Genomic DNA, 14826 nt, shown 5'->3' on the forward strand with positions numbered 1-14826 from the left:
GGTGATAGCTTGCTCGATATGGCAATTTCTTGTATTATATTATTCCGATTTGTTTACAGAATGAAATGCTCTAAGGCCATGGTGTGATTGTAATTACGTAACGTAACGTCTGTGTAGGTTCTCATACTTATACTCCTGCTGGAGCAGAAAACAAAGAGTCAGTAATCAAATCTGACTATATGTTGCTGACAGGTCCATCTATCAGCAACATATAATGCAGCATCGACCTCTTATTATTATTATTATTATTAGATTGATAAAAACAAAGACTATACATACTGTACATACTTTTTTATTGAGTTCCTCAAAGATGATTGCTTGTTTTAATTGATTTACTGCAGATTTAGCCATGTTAGCCACCAGATCATCAGAGGAGGAGTTCAATGAGATTGAGGAGATGGACACATCCGAGTCGAACTGGTGCTGGTTCTACTTGGCTGAGTGCGGCGTTTGGCATATGTTTGAGGTAACTCATGCTTGGGACAACTTTCTTTCCCCTCCCGCTGAGAAAAAAATGTTGAAATTGTTTCCCATGAACAGCTGGAAGTCTTCTGGTTATGTTGTCCATTTAAAAACCATTTATAAGTATTGTAGCATCAGCATTTTGAAATCTTACTTTCTAATGATTAATCGACAATCTTGCTAGTTTGTACTTTATTTCCCATCGCTTTACAAATCAATTAGTTTATCATGCATTCCATCTTCCCCGTTTGACTAGTCTACTTTTCTAACGCCCTTTCAGATCGATCCCAGTGCGGCCTGCTCTGTGACAAGTGCTCAGATCGAACAGTGCTACAACAGGAACCAACGGGGCGTCATGGAATTCCACACAGCCAAGTACACATACAGACTGGACTTCTCAGGTAAAGGGATAGATTCCGGAGATTCAGTCTTCAGATATATGAAAGAAGTCAAACATTTTACATTTCCCACTAGTTATGCGGCAGATAAATGTAACGACAGGGAAGCAACGGCCAATCAAGCGCTCCCTTCACTCTGCCACTGGATTCAGGTAAAGCTTTGTTGACTTCTATGGACGTTTTTGCAATCTAACAATGAAAAGATATTGGAGGGAGTCGACACACGGACGTTTAGGATACAGCACCTGGTGTTATAATGCTGTTCGTCTTCACTCTGTTCCATCAGGTTTATTTGTGATAATCTCGCCTTACCTGTTCCCTGTCATTGGGAGCGAATCAACACAGACGAGCCGTATCAGGTGAGTGACACAACACACACACACACACACACAACACTAGGATACAAACAGGTTTCTAAACCACGTCAGCAGGATGAGGAAAAAACAAGTGTTTATCTGGTGTGAATGTTTTGATGCTTTTTTTAATTGAAGAAAAGGGAATTCTTCTTTAAAAGTTTGTTGGCAAATCACCATCGTTTCAGCATTTTGTTTACAACACAGAAACGGTATGCAGTCCTTCACTGATCCGCAATGTAAATCCCGTTTGTACGTATGACTGTGTTTTGGCAGCTCATCCAACTTGGAAGAGACACGTATGAGTTTAAAGAAGTCGGCAGACTGTACGAAAGGACCATGGATCATCCGATCAAATCCATCCAGAGGATTCAGAACCTGGACTTATGGGAATTCTTCTGCAGGTAGACTGGTTGTCGTAAGGCTCTGAATAGACATCGCATTGGCCACACTTTGCAACGACTTGATCACAACCGTGTGCTGTCATTTCTCGATTCTGTCCTCAGGAAGAAAACCCAGTTGGGAAAAGTCAAGCGCACGTTGGATATTGAGGAGCGGATGCTGTTTCACGGCACAGGACACAGCAACATACAAGCTATATGTACATTTAACTTTGACTGGCGGCTGACGGGAAGCCATGGCGATGTCTATGGCAAAGGTAGATCCTCCTGCGTTGTGAGGCAATATCATGAAATAACTGGCGCGCTTCATTTTTTTTTTTTTTTTGTCTGAGTTTAACGTTTCTTTTTCTTTGTTTTTTTCCCATGCAGGAAGCTACTTTGCCCGTGATGCCAAATACTCCAGTAAATTCTGTCACACCACTGGGAAGCACAACACCATCCTGCAGAGGCACGGACTCGCCCCGCCAATATTTGCCAGTGAGCCGCCCTACAAGACCATGTTCCTGGCCAGAGTACTTGTTGGAGAGTGCACGGTCGGACATTCCATGTACTGCAGGCCACCATCCAAGGATGCCAGTTTGACCAACTTTTATGACAGTTGTGTGGATGATATGGCCAATCCAAAGATTTATGTCATTTTTGATAGCAATCAGATTTATCCAGAGTATCTGATTGAGTTCTACTAAGGTCAAAAGCAATATTGGATCTCAAACATGAACATGTTTTCGGGATGTAGAATCGGATGAATGAATGAAATGGAAACAAAAGATTCAAGCTTAACAGACATTTCCCCTTTTTCCTGTTGGAGTCAACTGAAGCATGAGTCATCCAAAGTGCCTTTGGGGGGTAGTGGAAAATTAAGACAGTAAAGGCTTTGTGTGCAGCTGGTATTCGACACAGAATTCTAAAACAGGCGTGTTTGTAACATTTTTGTAAATAAAGACAGGCAGAAGACCAGATTATGCTCTTGCTTGTATAATGCCTATGCGCAATTGTCTAAAGTAGGGACTTGCAGCCTGCAGGTTATAGGTGGCTGTCCGCCATCCACGTCTCAGCAGTGCCACGTGTGCTTGTTTTCAAATCGCCTTGGCATAATTCCAAATGACAAAATGAAGAATTTAGCATTGTGCTCTATCCGTCTCTATACCCTCATCTGTATGATCACAGGTCATAGTTTTACATGTTTATTTACATGCTTCTACCTCTAAATGGTTTTTTTTATACATGCATTGGTGCCCCCCCCCCCCCCTTTCCATGAAAGGTTTAGTAAATGTGTCACAATGACATAAAGTTGCGATGTGCTCATTTGTCCCATGTCTGTTTGTATTTTCACAACCTCATCTTGAGTCTAGCATTCCAGCATAAAGTGAATGTTTGCAGCACATGTAAAGTAAAGCACTGTAAGGAATATCAGCCTTGCAACGTTGTTGTTGTTTTTAATTGGGATTGATAACTTGATTTCATGATTTTGTATGTGCTTTTATTACCAAAGGCATGCAAGGCACTAACTTCACCACAAAGTGGTGCAATTGTTCTGGATTGGATCCCGATCACATCATTTCTCGTAAATCTGTGGTTAGTGTGTGCGCAACACGATTTGTCTGTCTGTGGATTGTCTATTTTGATAGGCCGATCATTAAGTTTTCATGATACTTGAAAAATAAAAAAATCTGTATCTGTATTCTGTACCCAGATCCACACAAAATGTTATCAACTCACTCTTGATACACCTGAATTAGATCAAAGATCATCTGATAACCTTTCCAAGATATTCTACATAAAATCAAACACATCGATGATAATGCAAAAACAAATCTGAAGGATTGGATGCCATATAAAAAATGATATACAGTATTATGAATGAAAGGTAGGCTTTCCGTTTGTTTTGCTATTTTATAAATATATATTTATTTATTTTTGAAGTAATTTTAAAGATTAACACAGTGGTACAGTCAGCGCGCAGAATGGAATGTTTTGAATCAGCCGCACTCATGGAGCAAACAGTAGCTAAGGCAAACCACCATTAGGGGTCGCTGTTGACTCAACAAAGAGAACACGAGGTACAGCTCAGAAGTCTCTGACTGACATTAGATAAGGTGGTTCCTGCTGGAACATCCTTCAGAGTGGATTAGCAGCTCATCACTAAACTCAAGCACTCTATTTTTCAGAAGCAATAGCTACTGTGAGTATTTTTTATATACCGGTATATATTTTTGAGCTTATTCTATTCCTTTGACATATAGAATATATGTGAAACAAGGTCTGCCGGCTATGGAAGGCCAATACAGCCATCAAATATGAATAAATGTAATTTTCTGAATGACTTCCAATTTATTGGTCTGTTAGGTGTGAAGTACTGAAAGCACTGAGAAGTGGAAGCCTTACTCGACTCGCTGATTTCCATTAGTTCCTGTTTATTTGCCCCTGTGATAAGAGCTTATCAAATTGCTTCCTGAAAGGGTGTTGAGCCAGTGTGACCTCGGATGTACATGGTCATGAAATGAGGCGTTTTTGACGGAAACAGAGCTCTTTCTTTTGCCACGCTCGATTCCTAAATGGGCCCGGAGTCCAGACGGCAAATTCCAGGCTGCTGTCGTTCAATCCTGAGCTGTCACTGTGAAATAATAGCTGGAAAGCGCTCAGTGAGCGGCTTTGTTACCAAAGCCTGAACAAGTGCCAAATAGTTTTCTCACGTTAGAGCCATATAGGTCATTTCCATCAGCAGTCAGGCCTCCGGGGGAAGAAATGGACTGACTGTGGGATCATTTATTAATTACATCATTGCACCCTGGGCATTACACACACTATAGCGATGCCGCTGTTGTTTTGCTTGGATTTGCCTCCTGCCAAATTAAGTGATACCACTTAATTCCTCGAGCCTGGAAACCGTCTCCTAGCAATTTGAGTCGTGTGTTTAGCATCAGCAGGTTTTGATTTCACGATGCATTTATATAGTGGTGAAAAACTCACATATTTGCTGCAGATTTTTGCAGGGTTTGCCGTTTGTTCACTGCCCTGCATTGATTTTTTTTTCTGTCCTCACGGGAAGCAGGTGGAGGTAAAAAAACAAAAACAAATATTAACTCACCGTATTCTCCTAAGCATGCCGGCGAGCGGGCCGACCGGGCTCACATTGCTATAGGAGGACATCACACTGCTGAGTTCAAAAGTCAGGCTTCTTTTATTGTGAAAAAAGGTTCTGTTTTTTTTTCTGTACAAAACACGACACATATTCACCTACACGTGTTCTATAATTTAATCCAACATTGATCATAAAAAAAAAAAACATCTAGCTCATTTTAAGTAACTCTCTCTGTGTCACATGACAGGAAACAGCCCAACGGCCTCGAGCAGAGAGAAGAAATACAAAAATCCATGAATGCAATCGGCTTACTGGAAGAAATCAAAGAAGGTGGTCCTGCTGTGAGGGTGATGGCACAGTGCAGCCTGTTTCACACAAACATGTATTAATAAATTAAGTTTGGTCACTCGATCACACGCAGTGAAACACCATTTGACACGAGGAACACGACACACAAGAGAAGTTCTTGCTTGGCACGAGAGGTGTACACAAGTTTTGGCACCACTGAGGAGTACTCGCTCTCCCTTTTCTTTTTCTACGGCACCCGGTAAGAACAGCAGAATGCTAAGCTATGCTATAAGTTTTAACCTGTCGCTTCTTGCCGGCGCAAACGCCATCTTCCACATTAAATCCCGCTTGTTTGCGTTACCTACAGTTATGCTAGTGAGATGAGGATCAGCTCCCTCTTCCCAAAACGCCCTTTCGGCGCCACAAAAGGCGTTTGCAGTGGTTCTCCTCAAGTAAACAGTTTTCTTTTTTATTTGTGAAATCGGCGACACGACTCAGCTGGCATTGTGAACGACACGTGACAGCGCCGATGACTTAACACCACCCCCCCCCCCCCCTGTAGGAACTCTTCAAATCACTTTTGCTGAAGCTTTATATTCAAATTAAACCCAAATGTGGAAAGTTTGGACTTGCAGCTCTTTTCCTGTGACATCAGCTGAACAAATGAGCATCACTTCATAAACCCCAACAGTAAAAAAGTGACATCAGTGTTCGGCATTCGTGCCACCGCGCATCACTGGTGATGACATATTATGGGGTTGAACGTTCCCTGAGCCCCGGCCATGCCAAGCCTCGATCCATCCGCCTCTTACGGACACCTTTCATCCTCTTTCCTGAAAGGGAACGTGACACGGTCGTATCGTCGAGCGTGCGGCGGCTCCCTTTTGATTCAAAGCTCGCCCCTCTGCATCTCGAGCCCCCCCTCCGCTCCCCCCGCCGATCCTGAGCCCTTGCCTCTCCATGATGTTCCACAGCTTGCGGAGGTTGGACTGGGTGATGACGTCGTCAGGTTTCAGCTGCAGTGCTCGCAGGTAGTTGGCCTCCGCCTCGGGGAGTTTGCCGTTTAGGTGCAGGATGGCGCCGAGGTTCATCAGAGCAGCCGGGTACTGCAAGGAGGGCAAAGGCGCAGTGAGAGGCGGAAGTAGAACGGAATCATGGACCCTTAGTGGAAGCCTGCAAAATCTTGGTTCTTAACATGACTCGGAAAATATTCCAACAACCACACAAGTCTCACCCGAGATCTCGCCTCCCTCCCACGGCCCAAGTCCTCACTTTCGAGACTCACGGTTAGCGACTTGGCAACTAGTTCACACGTGTTCCCTCCCCAAACACAACTGGTCCTGCCTCCTCAACGCTGATTTGTTTACATTCCAACTTTCAAGTGGTGTTAAAAAAGGCTGTCCGTGGGAGTGGACGCTTGTTTCGCTCACCTAATGTATCAAATGAGGGCTTACAGAGCTGGAATACTTCCACCGGTGGCCTGGAATCTCACTGGGAAATTCATTCATTAGCAGCTGCAGCGTAGGGCTGCGCCCCCCCCCAACCCCCCCTCTGCCGTGTTTCAAGTCTCGACAGATGAATGCGTCAAGCAGATGCATCTGAAAATGCTCCAAGAAGGTAACATCCTCTCAGTTCAAACAACCGGGGGAGGGAAAGCAGCCCCATAGCTTCACGAGTTCTCTGAACAAGAAGGCAGCCAATTACTTTTGTAGCTCATGCTTTATCTGCAAAATGACTTCTGAAGTCAGGTCAGTTTGGCTGTGACACGCCGGCGGTGATGAAAGGGACGTTGCCGCTCGGCCTTCAGCGGGTCGGATATATGGTGCCTTTACAGCATCTTTGATCTTTGGACTTTATGTTGTATTCTGCTTCCTGAGCTGTATTTCTCAAACATCTCCCTTGCAGACATGTTCTAATTCTTTAAAAAAACGATATGTCACCTGCTTCTTTGAGATGGCTTCTTTTTTTATTTATTTTTTTACAGACTAAAATATACAAATATGTCTTTCCAATTGAAAACGGGGAACTTCAACAATTATTCTCTGCCACGGTTTTACATTCAGAGCTTCGACAGGATGTGAACAGACAAGCAGATGCTATCTGAGAGGGGTGGATGCTGTACGGCGCAGAGTACGCCGTGTTCCTAATACATTCCCACGGGGCAGGTCTGCCTGGTGTGCAAATTGGAGAGGAAGCTTTTCTGGGTTAATGATGAGTGAAAATTATCCAGTAGAACGATCGAGAAAATTAAGCAGATTCTTGATTAAATGGATGAAATTGAGCTAAACTCAGGATTGAATGCCTGAAATACATCTTAAGTAAGTTTTGTGTAATTAAAACTCAATCAGATTAATGTATGCACACTTGGTTAAGGAATTAATCAGACGGGGCTGCGTGGGACAGGATGAGGAAACGGGGATATATGCTGTGTGTGGCCATATAACACTCGCTGCTCCTGTGGCGGGCATGAGGACTCTGACCATCGCTTCATGCCTGACAGAAACATCCCTCCATCCTGCCCTTAACTTCCTCAACCACATGTGCTGACGCTGAGAGACGCGATGGGCCGCGGGGTTCTCTCCGCTTAACGATGCGGCAATATCAGGCGACACAAACCACTGATCCTGCAACCGCTGGGATTTTGTGCTTGCTTAAGCACATCCAGCAAGAACTTTCCATTTTATATTACGCCCCATGCTTGTTTGCCAGGAATAACAGAAGCAAAATATAACGTCGGAATGATGAGCAACTTGTAGGTTATAGAAAACTGCATTTATATTTGAGGTGTGTGTATGTGTGTGCGTGCGCATGCGTGTGTTGGGATGAAGTGATGTACTTACATCTGGTCTGAGGTTGGCTGCTCGCTCATACTGCCTTTCTGCTGCCTCGTTTAGACTGGCCTGCCTGAAGAGAGCGACAAATGGAAACTGAGGAACCTTCACGCACTCATGCACATTACTGAGTATGACATCATCCATTCATTACTTTAATTGTATAAAAATTCATAATTCCTCATTCATTCCTTTTGTAAATTGCTGTAAAATGTCTCAGTGTTAATTAAAATGTTTTTTTTTTTTACAAATATTTGTGTACTGAATCTGTGATTATGCAATTATTTTTATATAATACTTTACGGAGTAAATACTTCTGTACTTTACTTTTGCCGGGGTGAGTAAGGCTATGTCAACACACCTGAGTATCTTAAGGCATGCATCATGAAATCCCTTAAAGTTCCTATGTTGTGTACGCTTTGAAGCAAAATGCTTTCGGATTGGCTGAGAATCAGATTCAGTCGCTTCTTTTTCTTTTCTTTTTCACGCTTTGTCTCACAAAAGTTTTTTTTCTAACCTTTTGTCTGTTTTTGGAATGAAATGAGTTTTAATAGTCTAAATTCCTGCATGCAAAGATGCATTTAGCGTATTTATCCAGTAACCTACAAATACTAATGAGTCTAATGAGTCTTCTTCGGCTACAGCGGCAGCGAAGCATTTAAGTGATGTAATTGCGACGATGCAGCAAAGGCTCTTTTGCCAGAGCATCGTGAAGTGAGGCTGTTTCCATCATACCAGAAACACTTGTTCAATTGTTCCTCTCTTTTACACGCTGCAACTTGGGTTCACAAAGTGGCCGTTAATCTGCTCCATACGTGCCATTTACCCAGGGAGTGCATGAACCGGATTTCGTCGTGCCAAAGCCAATAAAATCAAGGAAACCGTTCTTTCCTGACATGGCAATTAATATTTATAAGACTGTGACTTGGGTAAGAAGTGCCTTGGGTGTGCAGCTAATGAGGGTTCCATGGAGTTCATATGCGACTATCATAGTCTTCATCTCTTGAACTTGTTCGTGGAGCGCAGTCAAATCGACAAAGGCAGATAAACAAGCAGGAAGTCGGCTTTTAAGGGAAGTGGCTTTGAGTTGAAACAAAGGTGTATCACCTTTCTGTCAAAGATAAATATACAAATATTTTAAGATGGCGCTTGCACACCAGGCTACCCATGATATTTGGAGCCTCAGAGTGGTTTGCAGTAAGGAATAAAAGGAGGCCTAAAGCGTATAGAAAGTAAAAGGGACAAACTTCTAGCAAACTGGAATATGAGGCAATAATAATCCTGCTGATGGCCAAACAACGAAAGGCGAGATGTGTAACGCTCCATCGGTGGAGCAGCTGCTGAAGCCCGTAATGATAGGTGTGCATCAGCGGTTCGGCCAACCTGAGCATGTGAGCAGCGCTGAAGACCACGTCGAACTCCAAGCCGTCCAGCAATGCAGCTCGCTCTGCCATCTCCGCTGCCTCGCCAAGACGAGACTGCTCCAGCAGAAACTGACCTGCAAGAGGAGAAGACGAAGATCGTCGTCTTATTTCTACCAGTTATTTTTTGTGTGTGTGTGTGTGTGTGTGGTTGAGTGAGTGAATAAAGGCTGACGATTAACTTCTTCTTTCTCTTTCGGGCTTGTCCCCTGAGGGGTCGCCACAGCAAATCAACCTCCTCCACTTCGCCCTGTCCTTTGCATCGTCCTCCCCAACACCAGCCACTCTCATTTCCTTCCCTCACATGAAGGGTCGTTTGCATAAAAAATGTGTCATTGCGAACAACGGCAGGAAGGAAAGCGTTATCGCGTCCACAACGCGTACTTCCTTCCATTCTGCATCAGCGAGTCTCCGTGTTTGTGGCTGTCATGGCGAAATTGCAGCCAGATATCGGTCCTTGAACGCACCTGGAGCTCCTCCAGCGAACACAGGATGCCTCGTGCCGCCACACGTGTGATAAAAAAAAAAAAAAAAAAGAAGCTGAAAGATAACATTCGAAAAAATTGAAAACAGCCCGATAGGGCGTGACAGGGTAAAGAGTTGTAAGGGGAAGCAGCTCGGTCCAAAGACAGCAAGGGATCGCTCGCCCTGGATCGAGCTAATCTTGAAACCCCAAAACATCCAGTGCAGAGAAAGCACTGTGAGAAATGAAGGGTGATAAGGGAGCGAGAAGGGACAATGCACAACAGCAGTCTTAGCAGGATGGAGCAGCATGAAGCCGGTTCCTATGAGCTGAAATACTGGATCAACAGCGGCGCAGGCGGAATCATGTTTTACTCCCTGTCGGGAATGGATAACAACATGCATCCTGAGGCTGCGTCCTCACTCGGGTAAACGGAGGATGCATGCCTGCTTTCGTGCGTTTCAACCATCTGCAAACACTCTCAAATCGCGAAACCTGGGACACATCCTTCTTACCATAGTGCATGTAGCAGTTTCCTTTAGTAGGGTCGAGTTGAATAGCTCTCAGATAGTACTTCTCTGCCTCCGTCTTCTGGCCCTTAAAGAAAAAAAAGAAGGGGACCATTAATGGCAAAGCATGTTTTGTTTTACTCAGACATAGATATGACTCGTATGCAGGGCTCCAAACGTGCGATGCATCAGGGTTTGTTTTCGTGTGTGTGTGTGTGTGTGTGTGTACCTGCAACAGAAGTGACAGAAACAGAGCTTCTGTGTGCACACGGTTTGCTTTCTTCGCCTCTTTTGTTGCAGGCTCCAGTGCTGATTGCTTCCATATTGCCAATTGGCTTGTCACGCACGGAGACGTGTTCAGGCCGGGGCGCATTACGATCACTTCATTGGCTTTTTCTCATGCCACGCAGTTGAAATGAATCAGTCAATATCAGGCCTTATTTCACATGTTCTTTGGCTTCTTTTTTCTCCGTAAATACAATTATACATCCTTTTCCCCATCGATCCATCAGCACCGCGGTGGTTCAGCGTTCAGGCATTGGAGCAAGTCATTATTTAACAGGTTCAGGTCAATTTAAAAAAATCAGTCAAGACAGCTTTGTTGCATGCAATGACTAAAACGTGTCTTTCTCTATTTCTTTTTGTTTTCGGACGCATTTCTCCCCACCTTTCACACCTTGATCACATGTATGCTGCATTGCTGTTGATCTGATGACATTCCAACGCAACCAGCGCTGACTGCATTTAAATGCATCGTTTCAAGGTTAAGGTCAGCTTAGTGTTGGCCTGACCGCAGCTTTCTCAAATGCCTCCTGATTGCAGAAAGAGCTCTCCGACCGAGGGCTCTAAAATTGCGGCTGGTTTTAGCGAAAGCACTCTGACCTTTAGAAGAATAAGGCGGAATAGCAGCTGCAGGAGCTGCCTTTGTTATTTGCTTTACTATTGGGTGGATGCAAGTGGTAAAAAAAAAAAAAGAATTTGGAGTACTTTACGTCAGCACTGCATATCCTGTCGGGGTGAACTGTGGTACAAGACTTCAGTTTCACCTTTGCTCGCTGTGTCTGCCTTTTCAAGTGATTTGAGGACAGCTAAAAAAAAAAAGAAAAAAATTTGGCTGATGGACTGATTCAATAAGGAAGGAGAGTAATTGCATAATACGCCTGTCTGCTGGCCCATTGTCCAGGATACATCTGAGCTCCTATCCCTACAGACCTGCAGTAGAAGAGCGAGACCTCACTGTGAGGCAGAAGCCTCCATAGATCTGAATGAGCCTACGGGAGCAGGGCAGATGTGTGTGTGTGCGTGCGTGTGGGTGTGTGTCTTCAACTCTTTCCCTAAAAAAGGAGGGAAATGATCAGAACTAAGGTGAAAGCTTGTAAGGATTGCAAGCTGCAAGTGCAGACTGTTTGTGTCTGTACCCATTGACAAAAGGATGTGGAAGAGGGGAGGTCAAAACTCTCCAGAAGGGTCACAGCAGATGCACGGTCGAAACGTGACCCAGCTGCAAACACATCTGTTGTCACCTAAGTGTGTTTTTGTTTTTGTGGAAAGGGATATGTGGTGGGAGGACAGGGAATGCAGGAAGAAGGGAAAAAAAACGAGGACGTTGGGCAAACTTTTGTCATCTTGACATTTTTAGCACTCGCGGATACACAAAGCGAGGGATGGCAAACTCGGGGGGAATCTGGAGGTCAGCCAATCACAGACGAACTCCCCACATGTTGAAAGTTCGGGCGTGAGAGATGCATTTCAGCATCAGTGGCCTTTCTTTCTCAATTCTGTCTCTGTCTCTGCGTGATCATTTTTTCTTTCATCGAATGAGACGAATGAGAAAATAATTTCATATTTATGAAAGCATCGCGTTCCCTGTAGCTTGATGTGTAATCGAGGGGCTTTGCATGCACCTCGCAGAGCCAGAAGCTCACACCTCATAAGAGTTATTGCGGTTCTTCAGGCTCTAGGGGGCCGGGGGGGTCAATAGCACTGCTTCACCACAAGTCTGACAACCCATAACTCACTCAGTATGCATTATTCATCACCGGATTCTGTCTGCATGCTTAAACACAGCCGGCCTGGTAGTTAACCACGGCGAGATAATGCTTCTTCCTGTGTGTGTGTGTGTGTGTGTGTGTGTGTGTGTGTGTCAGTGATGGGACTCACAGTGACGGACAAGAGTTTGCCGTAAGTGAGATGGGCGGGGACGTGGTCAGGCTTGGTCCTGAGGGACTCTCTGTACCAATGGCCTGCTTCCTCCAGTCTGTTCAGCCTCATGTAGGCCTCTCCTGGAGAAAGACGCAGCAGAATTCAAGGTTGAGGATTTAGTTTTAGAATATGAGCAATAATGCAAAAAATTAAACATTTACAGCTAAAAAAACGATTTGATCAGACCATAATTACAAGAAATACTTGAATCCACTTTGACATGTTTCCTTTTGATTAACATTTTTCCATTTTCGTTTTTCTATTCCAGGAAATATTTTTTAAATAAAAAAAAATCTAATTTGGAGAAGTTCTGACAGCGACGCAAAGTCAACAGACTTCGTGATTTACGTCTGGCAGCGTGCAGCCCAGCCACCTGTTCAAATCGCATAATTTGGCAATGCTCTCATCTACTTTGCAGGTATAATTTATTCATGCTTGCAGTTGGATTTGTATTATTTAAGTCTCCCCAGCCTGTGCATAAGAATTTTGCATTAGTGCCGCTTCCTAAAATCGGCTTCATTCCAAGGTGTGGGACAATTAGACTGGTTTACACGCTGAGTATCAGCAGATATTGGGTTTCTATCTATGGGATATTTGTCTGATCTCAGATACAGCTGTTGTTGAGCTCATCTGGGAAGATGAATTCAGTTTTAATGAAAAGCAAATCCACCCCACATCCCCACTAATGCCCTCATCTGACCCCTCCGTCCACCTGTCAAAACACTTCCTGTTCTCATCTCGGAATGCTTCCAGATATCTCCCTGCAATCGCAACCATCGGGATGAGCTTTAAACACGTAATTCGTGCTCCAATAACAATAAGATGGATGTGATGTATCTCAATGGATTCGTTTTTCAGCCCTCGGCAGGAGAGCTCAAAGTCTGCGCACACACTTATGAGCTGTCGGAATCAAACAGGTGGCTCAAGTCCTCATAGGGGTTTTGTTCAGCAATTAACTCATGTCAGTTTGTTGAATTTCATTTAAGGCTCACATAAGACTGAAGAAAAGCAATAGTAAGCAATAGTTGTCAGTAAAGTTCAAGCCAAATTTCTCCAAGGCTACTTTTCCTCGTGTTCTAAAACAATGATGACGTTCTTCACAGTCGATGCAAATTTAATTACATGCAAATGAGACTTCATCGAAACACGAATTAACATTTCAGAGCAATTACCATCAAAGCAGGGAAATTATAATCAAAGAGAGAACACCACCTCACCCATCATGTTGAAAAGGCTGTGTGGTGCAAACTGTTGAGGCATTTTGTGCACCGCTTCCTTGTAAACAGACAAGGCTTCCTGCGGGGGGGGGGGGGTCAAAAAATATTAAACTACAAATTCTTGTTTTTGATTTGCGCCGTTACAATACACATCCAGTAAATGAACCGGGGGTCTCCTGAGAACCACACGGACCTCCTGTTGGCCCTGCTCGTGAAGCAGCTTTCCCAGGTTGTACAAGCAGCTGGTGACGGAGCTCTTGTGGGCGTGGGGGTCCTTCAGGTTCTCGTCTGGAATGTCGGCACAAGTCAGAAAAGTGCGTTTGGCCTCCTCCAGGCTGCCCTGATTCATCAGGATGATCCCTGTGTTCAAGTAGGCCGCTGCGAGAAGAAGGCAATGTGAGGGAGATGCGCAGTTTGGTGACGCAGAATTACGTGTGCAACGTAACATGTCGATTTTCTCATCAAATATACCGATGACTACGCGATGTACAAAACCGGGAATCTGGATTTAACACTGGAGAAGTTGCAGCTATACAAAACGAATTGGGAGCGGACATAAAAAAAAAAAAAGAAGCCATGTAGCCCAAAGGAGACCGAACAAATGTTTAGGAAGAATCCCTGTTCAAAAAAAAGAGGAATAAATGAGGTTCGCGAGCGATTAAGCAAGAAGTTGAAAATGCAATCTGGGAATTTCTCCTTATACAATGGCACTGGAGTGTGAGATTGGATCTTGTCACAGTCCAGCTGAAATGGTCCACGTGGGAAAAAACATTGAAATCGGCATTAGCGTTGGACCTGACGCTGATCCGTGCACGCTCCTAAGCAATAACACACAGATCACATCCCCTCCGGTATTCACGCGTCATCTAAATACTTACATGCCAGTGTCGGCCTGCTCCCGATGGCCAGCTTGTAGTAACGCAGCGCCTCAGAGAAGCGCTCCTTCTCCTGCAGCAGCAGGCCGCTGAGAGAGAAGAAGAAATGCACACGTTTGAGCGTGAACTTGCTGAACAGAGGATTTGTCTTCTTTTTTTTTTAATCCGGAAAGGCAAAGAAAACACACATGGGCACGGGCTAGGAAACAAATACAGAGCAAATGCAGCGGCTTCTAAATCCCTCACCCAATATACCGACGCCTAACCTCAATATGTCGAACTATCCATCATGCTCAAACAGCCACCTCGACATTAAAGGCTGAG

The 14826-nt window shown here is 44.3% G+C and overlaps 2 protein-coding genes across 2 annotated transcripts in view; one reads left to right on the forward strand and one right to left on the reverse strand.

Moving 5' to 3' along the window:
• Nucleotides 1-349: 349 nt before the first annotated feature.
• Nucleotides 350-2300, forward strand: LOC137910832 (protein mono-ADP-ribosyltransferase PARP11). The gene is made up of 7 exons (XM_068755244.1): nucleotides 350-466; nucleotides 743-863; nucleotides 937-1012; nucleotides 1147-1219; nucleotides 1490-1617; nucleotides 1720-1871; nucleotides 1984-2300. Exons 1-7 carry the CDS (start codon nucleotides 350-352, stop codon nucleotides 2298-2300), a joined length of 984 nt encoding a protein of 327 aa, XP_068611345.1.
• A 3505-nt stretch (nucleotides 2301-5805) lies between these two features.
• The window catches only part of tmtc2a (transmembrane O-mannosyltransferase targeting cadherins 2a), a 34532-nt gene continuing 25511 nt past the window's right edge, over nucleotides 5806-14826 (reverse strand). Inside the window, exons 5-12 of the mRNA XM_068755564.1 lie at nucleotides 14506-14591; nucleotides 13821-14005; nucleotides 13628-13706; nucleotides 12369-12490; nucleotides 10215-10296; nucleotides 9199-9313; nucleotides 7825-7888; nucleotides 5806-6090 (exon numbers count right to left, since the gene is read on the reverse strand). Coding sequence (XP_068611665.1) covers nucleotides 5806-6090; nucleotides 7825-7888; nucleotides 9199-9313; nucleotides 10215-10296; nucleotides 12369-12490; nucleotides 13628-13706; nucleotides 13821-14005; nucleotides 14506-14591 — 1018 coding nt within the window. The remainder of the gene's footprint in view (nucleotides 6091-7824; nucleotides 7889-9198; nucleotides 9314-10214; nucleotides 10297-12368; nucleotides 12491-13627; nucleotides 13707-13820; nucleotides 14006-14505; nucleotides 14592-14826) is intronic.

This window comes from Brachionichthys hirsutus, chromosome 22 (assembly GCF_040956055.1).
Source record: "Brachionichthys hirsutus isolate HB-005 chromosome 22, CSIRO-AGI_Bhir_v1, whole genome shotgun sequence".
NCBI classification, from domain to species: domain Eukaryota; kingdom Metazoa; phylum Chordata; class Actinopteri; order Lophiiformes; family Brachionichthyidae; genus Brachionichthys; species Brachionichthys hirsutus.